This window comes from Oryctolagus cuniculus, chromosome 2 (assembly GCF_964237555.1).
Source record: "Oryctolagus cuniculus chromosome 2, mOryCun1.1, whole genome shotgun sequence".
Lineage (NCBI taxonomy): Eukaryota > Metazoa > Chordata > Mammalia > Lagomorpha > Leporidae > Oryctolagus > Oryctolagus cuniculus.
In genome coordinates, this window is record NC_091433.1 from 77,281,094 (window position 1) to 77,304,712 (window position 23,619).

General features: G+C 35.9%; 1 protein-coding gene and 1 long non-coding RNA gene across 7 annotated transcripts in view; one reads left to right on the forward strand and one right to left on the reverse strand.

Annotated features, from left to right (window-relative positions):
• DLC1 (DLC1 Rho GTPase activating protein) overlaps positions 1 to 23,619 on the forward strand; it is a 515,079-nt gene that overhangs the window by 85,132 nt on the left and 406,328 nt on the right. For 2 of the 6 annotated variants that reach the window (XM_008274052.4, XM_070068491.1), the window contains exons 1-2: positions 9,031 to 9,757; positions 21,470 to 22,614. In XM_008274052.4, the coding sequence (XP_008272274.3) occupies positions 21,577 to 22,614 (1,038 nt within the window). In that variant the 5' untranslated portion in view covers positions 9,031 to 9,757; positions 21,470 to 21,576. Of the gene's footprint in view, positions 1 to 7,884; positions 8,878 to 9,030; positions 9,758 to 21,469; positions 22,615 to 23,619 lie in introns of those variants that run through there. The other 4 variants (XM_070068489.1, XM_051832521.2, XM_051832520.2 and 1 more) reach the window with 3 other exon arrangements.
• Positions 1,725 to 11,449, reverse strand: LOC138848495 (uncharacterized). The gene is made up of 2 exons (XR_011386331.1): positions 11,048 to 11,449; positions 1,725 to 2,290 (listed from the first exon to the last, which is right to left on the reverse strand). It is a non-coding gene; the product is annotated as an uncharacterized lncRNA (long non-coding RNA).

Consider the following 23,619-nt stretch of genomic DNA (forward strand, 5'->3'; position numbering starts at 1 on the left):
TGCAGCAGGTTACACTCAGAGAAAGCCAAGAGTTGGGATTATACAAAGAATCATACAGAAAAGCATTTTCTTTATTCCTTACATATTAATTAGGTGTCAATATTATTTGGGTGTAAATTTTAAAACAGGATTTTCCAGGCCGGCGCCGTGGCTCAATAGGCTAATCCTCCACCTTGCGGCGCCGGCACACCGGGTTCTAGTCCCGGTCGGGGCGCCGGATTCTGTCCCGGTTGCCCCTCTTCCAGGCCAGCTCTCTGCTATGGCCAGGGAGTGCAGTGGAGGATGGCCCAGGTGCTTGGGCCCTGCACCCCATGGGAGACCAGGAAAAGCACCTGGATCCTGGCTCCTGCCATCGGATCAGTGCGGTGTGCCGGCTGCAGCGGCGGCCATTGGAGGGTGAACCAACGGCGGAGGAAGACCTTTCTCTCTCTCTCTCTCTCTCTCACTGTCCACTCTGCCTGTCAAAAATAAAAAAAATAAAAAATAAAACATGAGGATTTTCCAAAAGTTCTTGGAAAATGCATATTCTGGAAAAACTATGCATAGATTTCAAAACTCTTCACACCAAAATAAGCTAAATTTTTAATTCCATTTTCCCATTCATTTTTTGAATTCCCCTCATATATGACTAGGAACAATAAAACAGTGATTTAAGTACAGTAAAGGTGAAAAGTATATGGTGGCTAGCTGGGGTTAACTGAGTGACTGATTCATGATGTCTTATATCCAATAAAGTTTTCATATGTGTCATACCCCTTCTTAAAATCAGTACCTATACACTAGACCCCATCTCCTCTCCCTAATCAACAGTTCACTCTAATGTTTCTCCACTTTGTTCTTCACATCATTTTTTCCTCTTTTTGGAAGTACCCTTTTGGTTTCAAAATAACAACAACAACAAAAAAAGTGCAAACATACTGCATTTTTCAATCTTAGTAAGAGTATCTCATGGTTCCAAACAGCCACCTTGCCAATTATTTACTCCCTTGCATAACAAACTCTTCAAAAAGGTTAACTCTACTTGTGTCTCCAATTTCTGTTCTCTTTTAAGCTATGCTAATCAGGCTTTTGTTCGTAAGACTCTGAATTTGTTTGTCTTTACCAACAGTGATCTCCATTTTGTTCAGTCTGGTAGCCAATTAGTTCTCTGTCCATTGCTTGTTCTAATTACACTTATTCTCTTAGTGATGTCATTGATTCCTGTACTTTAAATTACACACACACACACACACATCACTCCAAATTTATTTTTCCAGCCAAGACCTGCCTTTCAAACTTGAATTAATGCATCCAATGGCCTCTTTAATATTTCTTTAACAGACATCTAAAATCCAACTTTTCCAAAACTGAAATTCGGATCCCTACCACACAAAACTTGTTTCAGCTCCAGGTTCCTCTTTATTAGTTGATGGCAGTTTCAACCTTCAGTTTCTCATGAAGCCTTTGATTCCTCTATTCTTCTTCTATAGCAAATTCAGTTCCTCTGGAAATACTCATGGCATGAAATACAACAGTAACAGCAAAAGGATCAAATCTGGCCTTTTGCAGTACCTCCATTAGAGCAACCATCATTCATCTCTTACCTGGATTACCATGGTGGCCTCCTAACTTGTCTCCTTGCTTTGACTGTTAATTCCTCCTTATTTTTATGCAAGCCAGAGTAACCCTGTTAAAATGTAAAGTAAACCATGCCACTTGTCAGTCAGTCCAAACTCAGAAACTGCAAAAGCAAAAAGGACTTTATTTGGGTCTTAAGAATTACATTTCAGGAGAAACAGATACATACAGCTTTGATTCAGTATTCTGAGGAAGACAGAAAAAAATGCAATCTTGAATGCTAAGAAGGAACAGAGGCAATGTGATAGATAGAAGATAACAAATACAATATATAAACAGAATGGAAATGTCCATAAAACAAGGGTCCAACAACCTCTTGCCATTCATCTGGGCAAAATGTGATCAAAGGGTGGAGGTGAATAAAGTTCACATTCCGGGCAGCAGCTGGAATCATGCATAAGTGGTGTTTCCTAATGGCTTCCCAAATGCATTTTGAGAGGTTCTTTCAATGTTGCTTTCATCCTAATTTTCCACTAATTTCCATGCACTCCTTTGTGCAAAATCTCGTAAGGGTTCCACTTTTCAACTGAGTCAGAACCAAAGTAACTATAAGGCTTTTACGTCAGCTGCTCCTCTTCTGAGTTTACCTTCTAGTTCTCTCTCCTTCCATTCCTGGCACAGTGATTCCCTCGCAATTCCTTCAATTCGCAGCCTTTATGCTTCTTAGGGGATCCTAGTCCAAAGGACAAGCAACAAGCTTCATCAGACTTTAAGAACATATGGTCTCTAGTGTCTGCACCAATATATTCATTTGTGATAAACCTAAATATAACATTTTTTACCATTTGCTATATTAATTTTCAAAACAATTTCAAATTTACCAAGATATGCTCTTCATAGAAGTTACAGGACTCTGATAGCCTTCCGTGAAGAGAAGCAATGAACACAATATTCCAATAAGCATGTATAATTGATTTTGGAGAGGTAATGTGATATTGATACTTAAATTATATTGATATTTTAATGAATAATGTGATATTCATGTAAAATCAAATATAAGTGTGTTTTTATATTATAAAAATTTTTATAATAATTTTTATATTAATAAAAATTTAAAACCAGAAAAATAGATACAAAATATGTATGTGTGTTCCTTTAACACATACTTCTGCCAGGAACATACTTGGAACTTGAACTATCTGTTAAATCTATCTGGAACTTTGTGATCACAAATATCCATATGGTCATCTCCCTCACTATTTTTTAAATCATTACTGAAAAGTTACATTCTTAGTGAAGTCTACCCTGATGCCACTTGTTTAATTTTATTAACATGATCACCCCTCACTCTTCTCTCACCATACTCTTAACAACTCTCTACGTTTTCTGTTTTCTCTAGAAATTATCCATGTACGAGACTATTGGCTCATTTATTATGCTTATTGTTGGTTACCAATCCCTGCCTTCCATTTAAGCTCCATGAAGGCAAAATTCTTACAGAACTTGGTTGTGTTTAATGTTGCACCCCAAGTGCTTTGAACAGTGCCACAGATATAGTAAACAAATAAATTGTATTTGAATGTGTGGATCAATACTAAGAATGTTCATTTGGTATAAATCTGTGGATTTCAAATGGTTTCATTTCAAAGGGAAATTATAAACATATTTTGATATTTTAATAGAAATTAAAACATAGTTCTTCAAGTTCTCAAATTTTTATTCGAAAGCTCACAACTCTCATCCCTCCCATCAACAAGGGAAGGCTGAGAATATTGTTCTGCACTCCACAGCAGAGTATAGCATAAGAGCCAGGTTGAATAATTCTCAAAGGGCAGATTTAACGAGGGCAGAGATTTAATTGAACCAGAGATGTTGCCATGGAGAAGGGATATCAGCACTATTTGAGGAGTTTAGAGATGAACAGTTCCACCTCTTTTCTTAGAAGAGAAGCGAGTACAGAGTAGAATGGGTAGCCCCATTTGGGGCTGGAGAGAATGTGGAATCCAAGCCAGACACAAAAAGAGAAATTTTTTTTAATACCTAAAAATATAGGAAGAGTTTTTGGCCAAGGGAAAAAAAATTCAGACAATACCAAGGTAAAATTAAACAAGGGTGACTGGAGAGTGGCATATGGCTTAAGTTAAGGCACTTAGCTCAAGTTCTCACATTGAACCAATCTTTGCATGACACAGGAAGAGTCTGGCTGACCTTTCTAAACAAAGCCTTGCATGGCTTGGAATCTTCCTGCTTCTGAGGAAATCCTAACTGTTGGACAGCCAAGGAGACTCACCAGCTTCTTCTTCTTTTCTTTTCTTTCTTTCTTTTTTTTTTTTAAGATTTATTTATTTGAAAGTCAGAGTAACACAGAGAAAAGAAGAGGCAGAGAGAGAAAGAGAGGTCTTCCATTTGCTGGTTCACTCCCCAGTTGGCCACAATGGCCAGAGCTGTGCTGATCCAAAGCCAGGAGCCAGGAGCCTCTTCTGGGTCTCCCAAGTGGGTACAGGGGCCCAAGGACATGAGCCATCTTCCACTGCTTTCCCAGGCCACAGCAGAGAGCTGGTTCAGAAGTGGAACAGCCAGGATTAGAACTAGGGCCCAATGGGATGCCAGCACTGCAGGCGGCAGCCCTACCCACTACGCCACAGTTCTGGCCCCCCATCAGCTTCTAAAAGCATATATACTTTAGTGTTTATATCATAAACATATTATAATACTGTGTAATCCAGTATATGTAATAGATGCGTATAACTATTTGCTATATTTTTTCAAAGCAATTATAAATTTATCAAGATGATTTTTCATTTGTATTCTTTTTTTAAGATTTATTTTATTCATTTGAAAGGCGGAGAGGTAGAAGCAAAGAAAGAGAGAGAGATCTATCTTCCATCTGCTGATTCATTCCCCAGATGCTCCTAAGGGCCAGGGCTGAGTCAGGTGAAAACCAGGAGCCAGTAGCCTCTTATGAGTCTTCCACGTGGCCTTCACTGCTTTCCCAGGTGCATTAGCAGGGAGCTGGATCAGAAGTGGAACAACCGGGTCTCAACTGGCGCCTATTTGGGCTGCTAGTGCTGCAGGCAGTAGCCTTACCTGCTGTGCCACAGTGCCAGCCCCTCATTTATATTCTTAGATAACAATTATTTTAAAGGATGGGAGAAGTGAACATAATATTCCAAGAAGTATATATCATTGGTTTTGGAGAGCTAATATGATTTTGCTACTTTTGTTAACATAAAATATATAAGTGTGTTCCTTTAGTAATTCTTCCAGATGAGTACCAGATGATTAGCAAATTGGAGTGTTAAAATTCTGACAAACTTGATCAGAAAACTATTAAGGCAATGAAGATTATTAAACTACAAAGTTGTATGTTTTGATTTCTGCATGGGCATTTATGTAAAATGACATCATTTGAAGAAAGTATATCTAAAAGTTAATGAAAAATTATCCAGAAATTCTGTCAAACAACTTATTTTTTGTTACTTTGACACACACAAATATGTTACTTGAGTAAATTATAAGCGAAATTGTTAGAGATTTTTGGAGGATTAATTTTCATGAACAAAATATTCCTACATTTGTTACACTAACTGCACACATATGAACAGTTCTAAAGTATATTACAGGCATTTATTCTGTATATATTAAATTCAAATTCACTGCTATTATGAATCTATTCACAAAAATGAAAAATGAAAAATTTCCCCTTATCACAAATGTTGAATGGGTACTGAATTAATATTTGCTACTCAATTCATTAAAGAACAAAATAGTACTTTTCAAAGGATAGATCTTTCTAGAGTAAAAGGATTATTAGACTACATCAGAGTCATTGAACAATTCTGTAAAAGAAGTCCAGATTCAAATTTCCTGAAAATGACAGAAGAGTGACTGTAGAAACTATCATAGCTATTGTTTATTTAGTTAATAATACATGGGAAGGCAGTGGATCTTCAAAATAATGTTTAGTTCTACTGTTCTTTTTTGTCCACAAAAATACATAATTATTCTACCAATATAATTATTCCAAACTTACACCTTTAACTAGGAGTTTGACTCATATATAGGTATGTCAATAATATATACATTGATAAAGAGACCATTCAAAACAGCAATTTAAAGATCAAAGAAGACAACTGTTTAAGTGCTAAAAATAGCAAACAATGACTGACACCAGCCATCAATGGACAAGCTTTACATGGACTAGTTTCTCTAGTTTTGAAAAGTCTTAGTTACAGAGGCTAAAACTAAACCATACCTGGGTTAAGTAATTTGTAGTATCACAGTGTTTAATTTTAAAGCCAGACTCCTATCTTTCAAGTCTTTAACTGCCTCTAAGCCATATTTTATCAGTTGATTTAGTGTAGAGCAATAGACAAACATTTAGGGACTAAGCTATTTAAATAGCTGCCTCTCAAAAATGAAAGGGACAAGTATTTTGAACCCTTTCTATGTTCTTGACATGATTTTAAATATTTAGAAAATAATCTCAATATTACTCTTTATATTCATATTTGATTAGACCTGTGTGACAAAACATGAGAGTACATCATATACTTCATGGAAAATGGAATTAAAAGATACATTTAATTGATGCAAAAATTGAAAATTGCAGTTTTTTCATAATATACATTTTCTGCTAACTTTCTAAAGATTCATTATATCCATAGACTTAAGAAGTTTTTGCATCAAAATAAATTTATTTTTAAATTCTGTTTTCCACAAATATGTTGGAGTGCCCTTACAAGTTTTATAATTTGTTTGGAGTCAGGAAACTGAGGATGAGAAATAAATAAGTGATTGAAGATTTAGGAAGTAATGTTTCTAATACAGAAGAAAACATGCATAACATCTTATTTATCTAGAGAAGAGCATGTTAAGGAAAAAAATCTAATCATGGTGCCTGGATATCTAAGAAGGCATTTTGTAAATGGGTGTAAACAGGTCTTTGTTTCTTCAGGCCCAGGTCAACAGAAACAAAGCCAAATTATGATGACCAGGTGACATGTGAATTTATGGTTTTCACAAGGAGATTTGAGCTATGAAAAATTAGTAAGGTGCCAATATAATATAGATCAGCCACTCTACCAGAAGAGCTAGTGCAGAGACAGAGATAAAACCAAAGATATACAAATTATTTTAGGAAAGAGGCTATATCAGTTCTCATTCCTTTCTGCTCCAGTGTTTGCTTTAGAAAAATAAATGTAAATATTTGTGTATATAAATTTAATCCTGGTTTCCAATCTGTGAGTTATGTGAAATTATCTCTATTTTTAAAGAGAATTCTGAGACTCAGAATTTAAGAAGTCATCCTATTTTCACACAGTAATTCACTGCAAGTTAAAGGAGGCAGTTTGTAGAGAAAAACAAGTCAGACATATATATAACTTGAGAGTTAGAAGACATGGCTTTCCAATATGAAGTTGGGCATTTTCCATCTTTTAACTGTGAGAAAATTGCTCCCTAATACTTAAAAAATACGAAGTTTAGGAAGACTAAAATGGTCATGGTGTGATGGGAAGTGCTGTGAATGTGAATTTACATACTGTTTAAAGAAGTTAATAAATAATAGACTTCCTTCTTGGTGTATGTTCATGGTTAAATTAATGGACATGTAGGCATTTAGCATAAAGACTAAGACACTCAGTTCCCACATTAGAGTACCCGGATTTGATTCCCTGCTCTAACTCCTTACTCCAGCTTCCCATTCGTGAAGGCCCTGGGAGGCAGTGAAGATGAGCCAAGTAATGGGATTCCTGCCACTCACCTAGGAGATCTGGACTGTTCTGTCTCCCATATCCAGCCATTGGGGGTGGCATTTGAGGAGTGAACCAGCAGATGGGAGCGCTCTTCTGTCTATAGCTCTCTTCCCTCCTTTCTCTGTCTCTGTCTCTGTCTGTCTCTGTATCTGTGTGTGTGTGTGTGTCTGCCTCAAAAATAAATAAAAACTAATAAGGAATCTGAATGTTCATTTTTAAATCAGTAAAGTTTGTATCTAAACTTCTAAAAAATTCTTCCTCCATATGTTTTCCTTGAATATTTTTTATCTTCAGACTCAAGCATAGAATAAGTCATCCTTGCTATCAACATGCCTGTAAAATAACTTGTATTTTTAGATGCTTTTAACTATCTAGTATGACAATAAATAGTAACAATTGGGAGTCTTCAAAAAGTTCATGGAAAATGCATCTTATAAAGACTATCCATGGGTATCAACATTTTTGCATCAAATCAAAAATTTTCATTTTCATTTTCATTTTCCATGAACAGTTTGAAATTCCCTGTACAACATCATACTTCCTTGAGTCATCACCAACCCCGTATTGTCAAAGAACACTAACAGAGACAGTCAAGTAAGTATCTGCCAGTCTTTATAAAGCTTAGAGTCGACTGAGAATAAAAGAGAGAAATGAAAACTACTTGCAATTTCAGAGAACAGGATAGATCATAGGGCAAACAGGATTGATATTTCTTGTACTCCTTTCTATGATTCTCTTTATCACATTGGAATTGGAATTAGTTGTAATGCCTCCCACTATTGAGAAACTCTAAAAATTTGCAACGAACATGCAGACCCAAGAATTAGAGTAATTTGATCACTAATTGCTGAGAAAAATGCTATGTCAGAAGAGCAATAGAACTCATGGATTGTAAATAAAGTAAAGGGAGGCATTGCTGAGCAATTTCAACCATACAAGATAATTAAACTCAGAGATGCTGTTTCCTGCTTCTCTGGTATAAACAATGAGGCCACTCCACTGGCCTCCGCATAACCTGGATATCCCAAGGCCACATCCCTCTTCTTTCTTTCCACTTTCCCTAAGGAGAATTCTGCATCATAAAGGAATGAGAATCAGTGTAACCTCTTTCCTGAAATGACTCACGCTTCCTCTGTATTTGTATTTGTGACATCTTATTATAAAGGGAAGCTAACATCTATTATTAATTGATGCACTAATTAAAGCCATACTTGCAGTTTCCATTAGCTTATTCCCTAAATTCTCCAGAGTTAGCTGTCTGGTTTTAATCAAAACCAAATGGTAGTCCAAGTTCCCAGGCTGGAGCAGCTAAGAGGAAGTCCTTCAGTGGAGGCACAAGAAAGCAGAAAAGATAAACAGATGAGAGTTCACAAAATTTGTGTCGGATGAAGGATGCAGACACTGTGAGTTGCTTTGGAGAAATTATTCAGGGACTGTGTTGCACTAGATGGAAGCAGTTGCAAGTAAGTGTTCAATGTCAGCAAGACTCTAATATGATCAAGATGGAGTCTGCCTTCTGCTTTTCCAGCCCTGGATTTGTGTGACTGGAGGATTCTGACCAGAGGTAATGCCGCATATGTCATAACCCAAACTACTTGAATTCTGTGAAAGATAGTTGGATTTGCAGAGGTCTTGAAAAAAATATTATATTTACTGGATTCTTGGGATTTTATATGCAGATTTTCTTGGGCACAGAATGTAATATTGCAGCATTGAGAACTTTAAAGGACGTCACAGAAAGACCTTAAAAACGTGGAAGAATTGTGCCATTAAAAACTCTCATTCATCCTGCTCTCTTGAAAGATCTTTTTAGACGAGAGCTAACAAGAGTATTTTGACTAAACTGTGGATATACATTTAATATAGTGGAAAGGTTGTGGACAGGCACAGCACTGTTTTCCTTCTCTCTCTCTCTCTCTCTGTGTGTGTGTGTGTGTGTGTGTGTGTGTTTCTCATAAGCAGTATGGGATAGAAAAAGCTGTAGGACTTTATGACTCTCCAGCTAATCACCTCAAGAGCTTTGACAAACTCATTCCAGTTCTGCGTAAAATCAGAACTCCTAAAACGCCCAGGCGGCTCTGCTCTCCCCCCTCCCTCCCTCATGCAGTCTTTCTCACATGCACACTCCTCAGAGGCAGGAAATACTTTCCAGGCAATCTGGGCCTGGTTGTGGAGGCCCCTTTCGCAAAACATCAGTCTGAATTTAGTAGACAGAAGTCACCAGGAACGCCTTGACAGGATCCTGCTTTAGCTAAGGCTCCCTCCAGCTGCGGAGGGTGTTTTTGTTAGAATCACACACTGCGTGCAACTGCTTAGAATAGAGCCATGATCTCAACCACGAAATGTGAACTTATATTTTGGAGAAACTCTCGGAGACGGACTTCTTTCCTAGCCTGAGTGTTGAACAGTGTCACGCCTTGGTGTTACAGCTCCCCGTTGTCTAGGTAAGACACTCTGGACTATCTTTCTGCTTTGAGGTAATCTTTGAAGAGACAGAAAGACTGAGTTAAATGTTAGCATCTTGCACCGAATTGGAGACTTCCTAGGTTTTACTGCTAAGCCATGAGATTCGAGGTGGAAAATGTTTAGTAAGTAGAAAACTGTGACTTAAGTTCTCTAGCAGTGTGAATTCTAAAATAGGCTCCCTATAGGATTTACTCTATTTTTCATAAAGTATGATTCTATGTTGATCTCTTTTAACCTTAACTTATTTATTCATCAGTCTCTAAGACCTGTTTTTCTACTACATGATATAAAATGAAGCAAATACATTTTTTTTCACGCATAAGTATATGAAGTGTAAATGAATTACTTCCCCATCCCTATACTTCTTTGGCCAACAAGGAGAGTAAACAGCATTAGAGTGACTCTTTCTTAATAATGAATCTGCAAAATATTTTGTGTCTCATTTGACAGTAGGAAGTTTGAATGCCTTAATTTTTGCTTAAATCAGTTTCAATCACACATCAAGCTGGTAATGTACAGCTTAGAAGTTTCATTTAAAAGAAAGTAAACATGAAATTTCAGAAATGATTTCTTCCCTAATACTTAATATGAGTTTCAGAAATTTAAACATTAGAATTGGATTCATTTATGTTAATTTTTCTAGTCTAACTATTTAGGTCCTATTTTATGCAAATATTTTGAATAATTGAAGCAAATCTCAATGAAAGTGACACTCATTATTGCTATTTTAAGACAGCCAGAAATCACCACAATCATGTGAAAACTAATTATGTGTCTACACTTCATGTAATCATAAAATCACCTTTCCACTAGACTACAGTCTTCTTAAGATATCTTAAATGTTTCAATGTGCAACATAGCTGGTGAGAAAATTAATGATGATTGAAACAGCTTGGACTTATAATGTACAACTTAAGTTATATTTTAATACTTAAAATGAAATTCATTATTTAATCAAAATAACATGAAATGAGATGTAAAGGGAGCAAATATTTGTGGCTGTTTCCAAACCTATTAAATGAATCTAAAATACAGAAACTGAAAAACGAATAGCTATTTTGACAGTTTGACAATGAGAAATCAAGTGTATTCTTCATAAGCTTTTCTATAGTATACACAGACCATTAGCATTAAGTTCTATGTGATAATAACTTCTGTTGATAAATTTTAACTATTCACCTGAAATTTAAGTTACGTTAAAACTTTTTAAATATGAGGAAAAGAATATTTAATTTTTAAAGCATGTTAAAGATAAAGTACTAACTTACTCAATTATGATCTAACAAAATCCCTGAAGAGAGTCTCAGGAGCGGAAAGAAAGTAAGAGATCACCTCTTCCAACACTGCCCTTGCCAACAAGGAAGCTGAGAAATGGCACTCAAAGGTGACCTGTCCAAGGTCATGCTGCTGGCCAGGGGAGATGACATTGGAATCACAGGACCTGATTCATAACTGAGATATCTTTATAGCATTTCATCTTGCTCTCAAATGCTAATTATTCATGGTGAAATTTGAACATGTCCAGGGCCAGCATTATTAGGATAATGGGTTAAGCTGCCACCTGCAATGCCAGCATCCCATATGGGCTCTGGTTCAAGGGCTGGCTGTTCCACTTCCTATCCAGATCCCAGCTAATATGCGTGTGAAAGCAGCAGAAGGTGAAGTGCTTCGGCCCCTGACCCACATGGGAGACCCGGATGAAGCTCCTGGCTTCAGCCTGGCCCAGCCCTGGCCGGTGCAGCCATTTGGTGAGCCAACCAGCAGATGGAGAACCTTTCTTTATGTGTCTTCTGCCCCCATAACTCTGACTTTCAAACAAATAAATAAATCTTAAAAAAGAAAGTATGAACACGTCCTACACAAAGTTACTTTGCAGGAAAAAAAATGGGCGTTCTTTAAAAAAATTAAAATTGTCACCCGTGCTATTAATGGGAAAATGTGATTTTAAAAGAAGAATCAAATTTTCTAAATGATGCCATTTTCTCAAATACAAAAGTTTTCTGGTGAAGATTTAATATGGCTTCAACAAACACTTTATAAGAAGTAACTTATTTTGTGATGGTTTGGTAACATTTCATGTTTATGCCAAGAAAATCAACCCATATGCTAATAATTATATAAATTTTAAACTGATGTTTCTTCTAAAAATAGGCCTAGAAACGAGTTTATCTAATTCATGTCCTTGTATTCAAATACATAATAATGAAACTATCCCAAACCATCACTTTCAGCAGTGATTTTGCAACCTCCCATTCGAATTGATTTAAGAGTGTCATACTTCCAGATCTTTCATTTATCTAATCTAAATCTCTACTGCTGTTGCCTATTTCAAGTTCTCTGTGTTTTTTAGAGATACATGGACTTAGTTTTAAAGGAAGTTAAGCAGAATAAAGTTGAAGTGTAAACTTGGAGATCCAGTTCTAAAAAGAGATTAGTAGTTTTGATTTAGTGGTTTATAGAGTATGTAAGTGAAGTTGAAAAGATTAAACAGGGAAGCAGATGCCAAAACCTGAAAGGCAGTGTGAACAATCACGCATGTGAACTTGGTAATTAATTGAGATATGGGTAGAAAAAAAAAATCCCAAGTGGAGCTATTTGTTTATGTGAGTCAGTTGTTTTGCCTTGGTCTGAAGTAACAAGATGTTTAACCAAACAGTTCAAATAATCCAAAGACAAAATCAGTCCTATGAATGGAAATGAAACAGAGAGAGAGTATGAAGGTCAAAGACAAGCTCAGAAATTGAAGTACTGTTTGTTATTGTTTCCAGCAATTAGCAAAATGCCTACCATGTCAGGAATTGTCAACACTTGTTGGTCAATAAAGTTTGTGGAATGAATGAGAGGGAGGGGGAAAAGAAAGAAAAGCCAGGATTGAAGTGTGCTAATATGTGGGAGTTGAATTTTCCTGTTTTCCAGGGTAGAATAACAATGTTTAAAGGTGAAGGAAAATATATGGTTGACAAGAGGTATCAAAGCCTGAGGCCAGAGATTAACAACCCTCTCATTAGATAACATTATGAATTCATTAGGAATCAAAATCATGATTCTCCAAATGTAGCTTGAAACTAAGACCAGTGAGAGGAGAGCACTTTCCACAATATAAATTGGGTGGAGTACTGAACAAATTATGGCAGCCAGAAAACTGGCCCTGATTTCAGCTTTGCACTTGATGCTCTGATTTGATTCATGGTATTTCACATTTTTGTCTAATGACTTGTCTATATTGAACTAATATGGGTATGTGAGGGAGAGTTCTGGCTCAAACTCAGCCATAGATTCTGTAGCTAAGATCACTGAAAAACTAACTGAATCATTGCCATTATATCGACACTGTCATCATCATCATCTTCATCATCATCATCACATCACTTAGCATCTAGTGAGTGTTTGCAATGTGCCAAGGACTACATGTGTTATTGGCTCATTATTATTATTGTGTTAACTCATTATTTTCCCCTCAACATTTTTTTTGTATTCTAGTTGTAGATGTGAAAAAAAAAATCAAAACTCAAATCAGCATAAAAAACCTGGTTATTTAACAGAAATCTTGATTTCACAAAACAAAGGAGGTGATAATCCCTGCCCAGCAATAGATGTTTGACACTGAGCTAGTTGTTAAATTCTGCCAAAATTACTTCCTGTAAAAACAGCACCATGATGGTACTTTTCGTAGAGGGTATTTCTGAGTATATTAATAAAGGAGATAGTATAAGTAACACACTAAACACAGTACCTAGCCCATAAGAAATGGTTAATAAATGGAAGCCTTTTTTTACTATTACTATTGTCGTGATCTTCAAAAGTTTCTAATGCATGAATACTATTTAGGTAATACAGAAAAGTACCCTGTGATAAAAACAATTCCAAATGTATGGAGGTAGATGACAAAATAAGATGAATTACAGATATAAAGCACAGGAGACAAAAGTTGATATCAGAAATACTGAGCTCCGAAGGATACTGAGTTAACAGAAGTAGTTAAGTTCTCAATAATTTTTTATTCTTGATTTCAGTGAAAGTTGTGCTTATGGAATGATTCACAGTTGTCACCTTGCTATCACAGCACCTGTGTTAATGTGGCTGTATCTCCTGTTTACCCTTCGTGATTACTGTGTCTATGGTTAGACTGTTCCTAGAAATGATAACAAAGCTAAAAATAGATGGTCCACTTAAAGCAAAGTCACATCTCACTATGATGATGATAAAGTGTTATAATACATGTCCCTCATTGAACAGAGTATCTTTTTATAATGAGGCAAACCTGCTTTGCCATCAAAAGGAGGGGGGCAAATCCCAAACCTTTAATATCAAATTTAACTTTAAACTACTTCCCATTGCATGAAAAATGTCAAATAAAACAAGTTTACAAGTTCAGAGAGAAGGCAATGCTTTTCTTTGTGTATAAGGGATTCTGCTGAAAAGAGATGCATGGTGAAAGAAAAAAACAAAGAAAGGAAAGGGAAGGGGAAGGGGGAAGAAAGGGAGGGAGGGAGGGAGGGAGGAAGGAAGGAAGAGAGGAAGGAAGGAAAAGGAACGAAAGAAAAAGGAAGAAAGACCAATGTCAGTCATTACTTATTAATTTATTTGCACAACTCATCTGACTTACACTGCAATTCCAAACTCCCTATGTGCTTTGCACAGAAAAAAATTTCTATTGAGAAGATTGTATATTTAAAAAAAAAAAAAAACCTTGGAAACCCAAAGAAATGCAGATGTTTAGAAATTACTGCTTCCATGAAGCAATACTGTCCCTCATGGCTATGTTAATTCAGGGATCCTTGGAAATCAAATATCCCCATAAAGATTTTAGTAACAGAAGGAAAATATCATGAATGTTCCAAGGTTTCCTCAAGTGACACACGGGTTGCTTAAGAAAACGTAAGAGAATCTGCGAAGCTGGCAGACCTGACCTATGAAGTGGGTGGTAAGTCAAACACTGCCAGTATCTAGGCTCCTCCCTATAAGAAAATTAGATCCTACTGGAAGCTACATTAAGTAGTAGGAACCTAGAAGTAAAAATAGGGCACCACTGAAATAATACCTTACAATTTTGCAACTTCCTGCTCTTTTCTGATGTGCAGACTTTTAGCAGATTGAAAGAGCTAATTTTCAAATTTGCCTCATTCCTGGAGCAATTCTGAGAACTAAAAATGAGAAAAAGTTTTCTAAGCTCAGTTAAAACTCAAAGATGTGCATAAAATACATTAACTTTAAAGAAACATTTTTTAGTTAGGTGCCTACTTCATTTTTTGTGTAAAGATAAAAAATTATGGAACCTCAATGTGTCTCTCAGAAAAAGTGATATATTAACTTAACCCTCTGACTTGCTTTATTATAGATGGTTTGTTTTGTAATTTACCAGAGTTTTTGATGATTTCCAGACAGCTTAAAGACATGGAAGCTATTTTATAAATAATATTTTAATTTCCTTAAGCAATTTACCAATGAAGAATCTTAACAGGAGTGCATGTTTTACACTAACAATTCATGAACCATAATGAGCAGATTCCAACACTACACAAAGTAAGTAAAAGTAGATGGATAATGATTTTTGTGACAGAATAAAAGACAGATTGCTACTAAATACAGGAAATCCACATGAAATCATAGGGGTCTAAATTCTTGCATCATGTTATTAAAGATTTCTGTTTCCTATTGCCTAATTCTTACTCCTTTTGAATTTGGATTAGATGACATGAGTATTTTAAAGAAAAAACACAAGTTGTGTTTTGCTAAAAGTTGACTGTCTTAATTACACTCATAGCAATGCTTTTCAAAAAAGTATTATTTTGTTATTTGTTTATAGATAAGAAAAATAATATTTCCCTAGGCTTTCTTCCTTCTCCTAAGTGCCTTACATGAGTCACTTCAGTTGGACAATGAACAGCATTTCTCTACATTTTATCATTGAGTTGAGTGTCAGTGGGAATAAACCCAAATGTGTACATTTTCATTTGCTAATTTATTCTTTTGATACATTCATCAATAAAATGATTTTCATTTTGGCTTCCACAAATGCCTCTTGTAATTAATCTGCCCTCTAACTAACGGGTGCACACATTAGGCTGCAGTAATGTGTCTATCTAGTTGTTGCTTGTCTATTCCAATTGTCCATTTCAACATGTGTCTGGGGACATGTGCTTTGTGCCATAAACTTCTATTCAGACATTTTAGAAAGACTGAGTAGGAGGACTATCAAGAATACTTATCTTGGATTTCAAGAATTCCCAGAAAGGTTTTGGAGAAGGAAACACCCAGGAAGCTCCAGAAAACTGATCTGATATTGATGACCCAAGCTAAATATCCAAACTGACATCTTCACTTTGCTCAGGATATGATGCTGATCTCTCTGTAATGGTGAGAGGGTGGTGTGATGAGTGGAGAAGGGGCAATGGTAATAGTTTGTATCATCAAGTATATTGTAGAGGACCTACAGTCATATTTGTGCGCAAATCAATCTTCCATTATTTTTAAAGATTTATTTATTTATTTATTTATTTGAAAGAGCAACTAGAGAGAGAGAAACAGAGAGAGACAGAGACAGAGAAACACACAGAGGAAAAATCTTCCAACTGATGATTCACTCCTCAAATGCCTACAAAAACCAGGTCTGGGCAAAGTCAAAGCCATGAATCAGGAACTCCATCTCGGTCTCCCATGAGTGGTGGGGGCCCACATACTTGAACCATCTTCTTGCTGACTTCTTAGGCGCATTAGCAGGAAGCTGGATCAGAAGTGGAGTAGCTAAGGCTCGAACTGACACTCTGATATGGGATGACAGTGTCCCAAGTGGCAATGTTAACCCCATTGTGTCACAATGCTGGCCTCTCAGCTCAGTCTTAAAATTATTTCCCTGGAATATATTAATAAGATTGTAATATAATCCCCTATATTATATTAATTACATTTATTACTATTTAATGTGATTTCTGGGATTCAGACCTAAGACTTTTTTTCCATCTTAAGAAAACACACAAAATCATAACAAATTATTTTCAGCTATTTTTTCTGATACTTACTTCCATACTTCTAAATAACATTATGGTATTAGATTATAGTTTCAACATTATATATTAACTTCCAACTACCCAAAATGAGGAGCTACACCTCTGAAACTATTCAACCAGTCATCCCTGGACCCACCCAGCACAAAACCCTCTGCTGTAAAAATAGCTGTTTCATAAATTTGCTTAAGTCTGAATTAACTGTATTATTTAGACAGCATAAAAAATTTCACACCTTAGCCAGGTAGTATACTGTGATTATATCTCTTTTCTTATAAAACTGCTTTTCCTGGACTTGATCACTGGTTTCCTGGGTTTTCTATATAACTATTACTAATTCTTCCATCTAAATTTTACAAAATTACCATAAAATTTCTCTCAGTGGAATAGCATATATTTCTATAATCTATATTTACATTTTTATCCCTTAGAGATATCACTCATAGAGAACCTTAGGATTTATGCTAAATCTGCTACCCAAATATCCTAGAAATTCTAGTCCCTGGTCATTTGGTTTGAATTCCTGGCTTCCTTATTGTCGTGTCTTTCTCACTTAGTTCATTTAGTCTTTCATTCTCTCATTTGAATGGAATTATGTTTCCAATAACTTTGAGAGTCAGAAAAACAAAATTGCATATATACTTACATGTAATTATTGTACATACACACATGACTTTAAATTTTTATTAATACAAAGAAAACAGATTTTACGCATTCCATAGTTACAGTTCCAAGAAAACAACCATATTTCCCTTACAACCCTGCTTCACCTCAATTTCGCTCCCTCCCCCTCCTCTATTCATCAGTTTTTGCTAGGATATAATTTTAATCCCCTCTTATTCACAGGCTTAATTTGCTACTAATCATAATAATCCATGAGTAACAAGTAGGGAGATCACAGTTCCACAGGAGTGTAGACAAGGCCTAAAAACAGCAATTATATCACAAAGTGTCCATTTCATTCCCATACATTTTTTATTCTATATTAACTGCCACATATAAGAGAAAGCATGTGATATTTGTCTTTTTGGGACTGGCTTATTTAAGCATAATAGTTTCCAGATGTATCCATTTTGTGCAAAAGACAGGACTTCATTATTTTTTATGGCTGAGTAGTATTCCACAGTGTATGTATCCCACATTTTCTTTATCCAGTTATCAGTTGATGGACATTGCAGCTGATTCTGTATCTTAGCTATTGATATTATTTTAAGTTAGACATAATTTCCCATAAGAACTTTGAGGCATTTTTGATCAACATCTTACTTCCACTGTCACTGTGAAGTAATGTGATGCCATTCTGTTTGACAATTCCTCCTTTTTTTCCTCTGGTAACATTCAGGATCATTTCCTTGCCTCTTAAGTTCTGAAACTTGATAATGGTGTTGCTTGATGTGATCTATTTTTCTTTCTTGTACTACTACATACTCCATAGGTTCTTTTTCATTAAAAAATCTGGGTCATTCAATCCTGGGACATTTTCTGAAATTTATTTTCTTTGAAAGTTCCTCTCAATTTTCTCTGAAATGTTCTTGAAAAGTGTGTTTCCCCTCCAAAATAGTTAATAAGTTTTCAAGTTGTAAGTAATTCTCTTGAGTTTATTATTGCCTCTGCTATCTTTCCCAAAGAAGTGATTCCAGAATATTAAGAGTCTAAAGCCAGAAATAAAGAAAAACTACTTCCATCTCACAGGGAACTCTACCTCAAATCCCATTTAACTTGCATGTTGCTGATGCAGGATATTTAACACAGAAACCCTAATTCAGGGATTTCCACCTCTGGGATGCTCTGATTGATGTGTATACCAGTTCCCAAACCACTCACTGATAGGCTGGGAGGGAAGAGAGGGAAACCAAGAAGGAGGGAGAGAGGAAGGGAGGAAGGGAGGGAAGGAGGGAAGGAGAGAAGGAGGGAAGGAAGGGTGGAAGGAAAGGTAGAAGGAAGGGAGGGAAAAAAACTGATGATCCCCTCCTTGGTGTACATTTCACAAATATTTTCCAGAATCTCTGCATACTAAGAAGTGCATACAATCTGTTGTAACATTAATACAGTGGTGTTGAATACCTGCATTTAGAAATGAAAAATCACCGTGGAAAGTCACTTCATAAAATCAATACCCTGGGATGACCTATACTTTTCCAGATCTTCCATGAAAATCCTCAGCAGCTGAGCTCATTCAGAATGAAACTGCATGAAAAGGATTACAAAAGAAATTTAACAGAAATTTGCAAAACAAGTACTCAGGAGTTTGAAATGTAATTTTAAATAAAGCAGCCTGGAGGAATACTCATAGCGAGAGTCGGGTCTTTTATAAAAACTCTTCTATCTTACATGACATATTCTAACCAATTCAGATGAATTAGAATATTGGGCCAGTATGCAATTGAGAATAATCTAATGCTTCTATGGATTAATATTCTGTTCAGCCTTTAAATCATGGAAGTATAAATCTTACCAATTGAAATTTAAATAAAAAGTATAGTTGAAAATCTTGTGGAGGTGAATTTTTGAAAAATATATTTATTAGACCGCAGGATATGGAATGGGGTCTCAAAATTAATGATGAGTGATGTCCGTAATGATAATTAGAAAATTTTGTGTCTTAAAAATAAAGACAGCATACATTCACAGGAATGATTTGGAAATGTCTGAAGAACTTACATCAGAAAATGAGGATAGAAAGAGTAATGATGTGTTGAATCTAATTTACAATCTCTCTTTTCAGTTAGGTCATCTCAGAGCTTGTTGAACTATCTTCTTTTGGTGTGATGGGAATAATTATCTACTTGTTAAAAATGAGTGAAATAAGTTAATTAATACTAGCATGGCTCTTAAGGGAAAAACTTTTGTGGAATCTGTCCCAAGGAGTTAATAAAACTATATTTCTCCTTAGTAAAAGAAATGAAGCCAGAATTCAGGCTCAACTTAAACATAAATGTGGCTTAGGAATGACAGAGTAATACCACTTGGCATTTCTTAAGTTAGCCTGCTTTTTCTACACTGGATAAAAATAAAGAAAAGAAAGCATCTAAAACAGAACCGCCCTATTACAACCCAAATTTGCCCATGAAAGCAGAAATTTTCTGGCCTGAATCAATGCGTTTTTTCCCTTTTCCGTAGCCTCCCACACTATAATGACTTATGCATGGAATTCAGAGACTTTATATTTTCTTTTGAGTGCAAAGTGAATGCCAACATGGAAAATGTGAATGCTGACCATTTTCAAAGATGGCCACAGGCCTTTGAAGGAACCAAATAGTATCCAGAAAGATCTTTGGTCAGGATATGGCACCAAAATTCTAGTACCTTCCTTAACTTCAACCAGTCTTTACAGGGTGGGAATATTCACCTTTTAGATATATGCTTAGTCAGAATAGCTTGAAATTGGGGGGGGGGGGGCAGAGTCCTTTCTATAAACTGAAGTGACCCAAAACCAGCACAGCAATTAATCTTGTTTATGGCTAGTCAGTAATCCAGCCCCTGTTATGTGCTGACAGTTCTGCATGGAGTAAAAAATTAAAAATGTCTGCTCTTGAATGGCATTTTTCTTCTAAAGTCCAGTAACTTAGTTTCATTGTGGAACAACTTTTGGGTTAGTCAGTTTTATAAGCTGAATTTACATTGGTACAATTTAACTAAGGGTTTGAACGATTAAAGGCAAAAAGAGACGGATACCTGGAATGCATTTCTATTCTGAGCTTATCTTATGCATGACTCTGATGTTTACTTAAATTTTTATAGCTGAATTCTAACAGAAAGATACAAACTAAACTCCTTAAATGCCAAAGAGAATGATACTCAAATTTCCAGAATAGTCCCAATTGTCTTATTAAGCTCACATCTTCTTTGTGGTTTCCTAGCATTCCTGTGTGAGGGGTTTAGAGTTTACACATACTAAAGATATGTAAAGGCAAAGGATGAAGGAATAACCTCATCTGTCCATGGAGATATAAAAGTGTTTTCGCTGCCGGGGCCTGAGACAGAATAAGAGCCTAGTTTGAATCTGAGCTTTCTAAATGTATGATATTGAGCAAGTCATTTAATTTCTCTAACTTCAACAATACTAGCTTGCTGTCTAGCGGAGGCAATACTAGGATGTGTAAATAGATGTATTTCTCCTAAAGCATTGTAAATGGTGTGTGTGATACTTTCTTATTCATAAATTATGTGTTAAGATGAACTGAACTGAATTATTCCATGTTTCTTAATCACTCCCTGGAGTAAATACATCCTGGTCATTTGAGATTGATATTAGTCCTTTCACACACTAATACATTACATATGCTGTCACTGTGGCTCAAGTTATGCATGAGCAGCTCCCTGGTGGCCTTCAGTGCAATTCAAACCAAATAGCAAATCGATTTCTTAAACAACTTGTATTCACAAAAGTGAATCAGGAAAACATGCAAGCTACAGCAATAAATTTCTTCCAGTAATTTTTGTTAAGTATTGAATCTAAATATCTTCTTAATGGCATTTTAAATTTGACCAAAATTATTAAATGTAAATTTTTCTCTTAATACTAGGCTGCTTCTTTAAAAATAGTACTATTAAAGGTATTCAACAGAGGCTTTGTAACTTCTCTTACCTCTACTTTCATAGTGCAGATTAAGTACTGTCTTTTCAAAGATGTGTTTGGACTTTAGAAATGTATTTCTAACTATATATTTTTAAAATTTTTAATAGGTGATGAAATGACAAAACTCACTCTCTACTTCGATCCATGAATTTGAAACAATCTTTCACCAAGTTCAGTCTCTTTTAGGCTCATATGGAATGTATCTCTCTGTCTGATGTTAAACTATGATGACATGTCTGTAGCTATCAGAAAAAGAAGCTGGGAAGAACATGTGACCCAATGGATGGGACAGCCTCTGAATTCTGATGATTGTAACACAACATGTCATCATGGACTAGTAGCTGATAGATTGCAGGCAAGTATGGAAAAAGATGCAACTCTAAATGTGGACCTCAAAGAGAAGTGTGTTTCACTACCGGACTGCTGTCATGGTTCAGAGCTGAGAGATTTTCCTGGGAGACCAATGGGTCACGTTTCAAAGGAGGTGGGTGAAAATGACAGCCCCGAAGGAGAAGATCCATTTCTCTCTCTGGAGGCCAGCACAGAAACATTAGTGCATGTTTCTGATGAGGACACCAATTCTGATCTATCACTGACCGATGATAAGATTTTAACTACCCAAGGGCATAAAACATCAGACCAACATAGCATTGAAGGAGCAGGCTCCTTGGTAAAGACATTGCCTATCATGGAAAATAACCAAGATTTTTATACTTCCTGGAGAATGGCTGGCAAAGCTGATTTAGCACTGGTAGAAGAAAGTGGAGAGAGGAAAGTTGTTGACATTATAAGTAAAAGCCTGGAGCTTTGTAATGATATAAGCTTACATGAAATTCAAGATGCACCCAAAGTAAATACATTAGATTCTTTGAATGTGAAAGTTATTGTGCCTGAGAAGCAACTGCTTAATTCTGCTGTAATTGCTCAGCAACGAAGAAAACCTGATTTCCCTAAAGATGAAAATGAAAGAAACACCTGCAATGTAGGTCACAATGAGTTCTTGGCTATTCCTTGCACAGACAGAGAGCCTCCATTATCAAAAGCAGATTTTGGAAGCTGCCTTCTACAGCCTCCTTTCTGCGCCAGTGGAATGTCAACTGAAAATGGCCTGGAAAAGAGTGGTTTCTCAGAATATCAAAACAGAAGTCCTCCAAAGGTCAACGCAGAAGATGGCATGCAGTGTTTACACTTACAGGAGCCTCTGGCCACCCAGGAACCCACAGATAGCCAAGTCAGACTTCGCAAGAGAAAGGTAAGCTGCATGCAGATTATCTGCCTTCTGAAATTGTGGACCTATCCTTGTTGTCATCACTTACTCTTTTACTTGGATTAAAGTGATATGTAGAGGTTTCTTTTGCCCTGTAACATGACTGCATAATTCACAAATTATCTGTTTGATGAAACCATCAAAATATGTAAAAATTAAAATATGATAATTGATCCACTATACCAATAACATTTATAATGGTTTTCAAACATTGTATTGTGGAATTGTGTTGAAGAAAGAAGGTTGATATCATTCTCACTGAAACTGAATAGTCACCACTCATTCATAATTCTGTAGTTCAAGACTATCTGAAGAATGATAGCTAATTTTGAAAAAGAAAGTTGTTTAGGGCCTATTCCTTTTTCCTCCAAAAAGTAAATTTTATCCTAATAAATGTGGTATAAATCACATGTTAAAAATAACCCCTTTATGTACATGAAGACAACAGTACTCCCTCTCCCAAAATGTGCTGATGTCATTTTAATGATACCTTGGCAGTTCATTGTCCACAGTATATCATGGTCTCCATTCCTTGCCACAACTTTTCTTTAACTCTTGACCCAAAAAATGCCTATAACTGAAGTTATTTTTCTATGTCAAGGTCCCTTTGACAAATTCTGGAGATGCCATCATCCCCTAAGAAATTCCCAAGTGACAGAAGCAAGGGCTAGAATGAGGTTACATGAATCATGGCTTGACTAGCAAACTCCTGGCCAAAACTTGTCTTATCTTTATGATTTTCCCCAAATTCTTCCAACATTATAGTGCTCTATAATTCTGATATAAATCCAAGCACAATTTCTTCTCCTATAAATCCCATATAGCCATTGGCATTGAAGAAGCCCTGCAGATTGTACATTTTTATGCAACAATTAAAACACTTCCTTGAGCTTCTCTTGATATAATGTTAGTGCATAATTGCAATTCTTTCAACAAAGCTAATGTTGTTAATTTTCTTCCACTGGGGCTATCTATCTACAATAAAAGAAG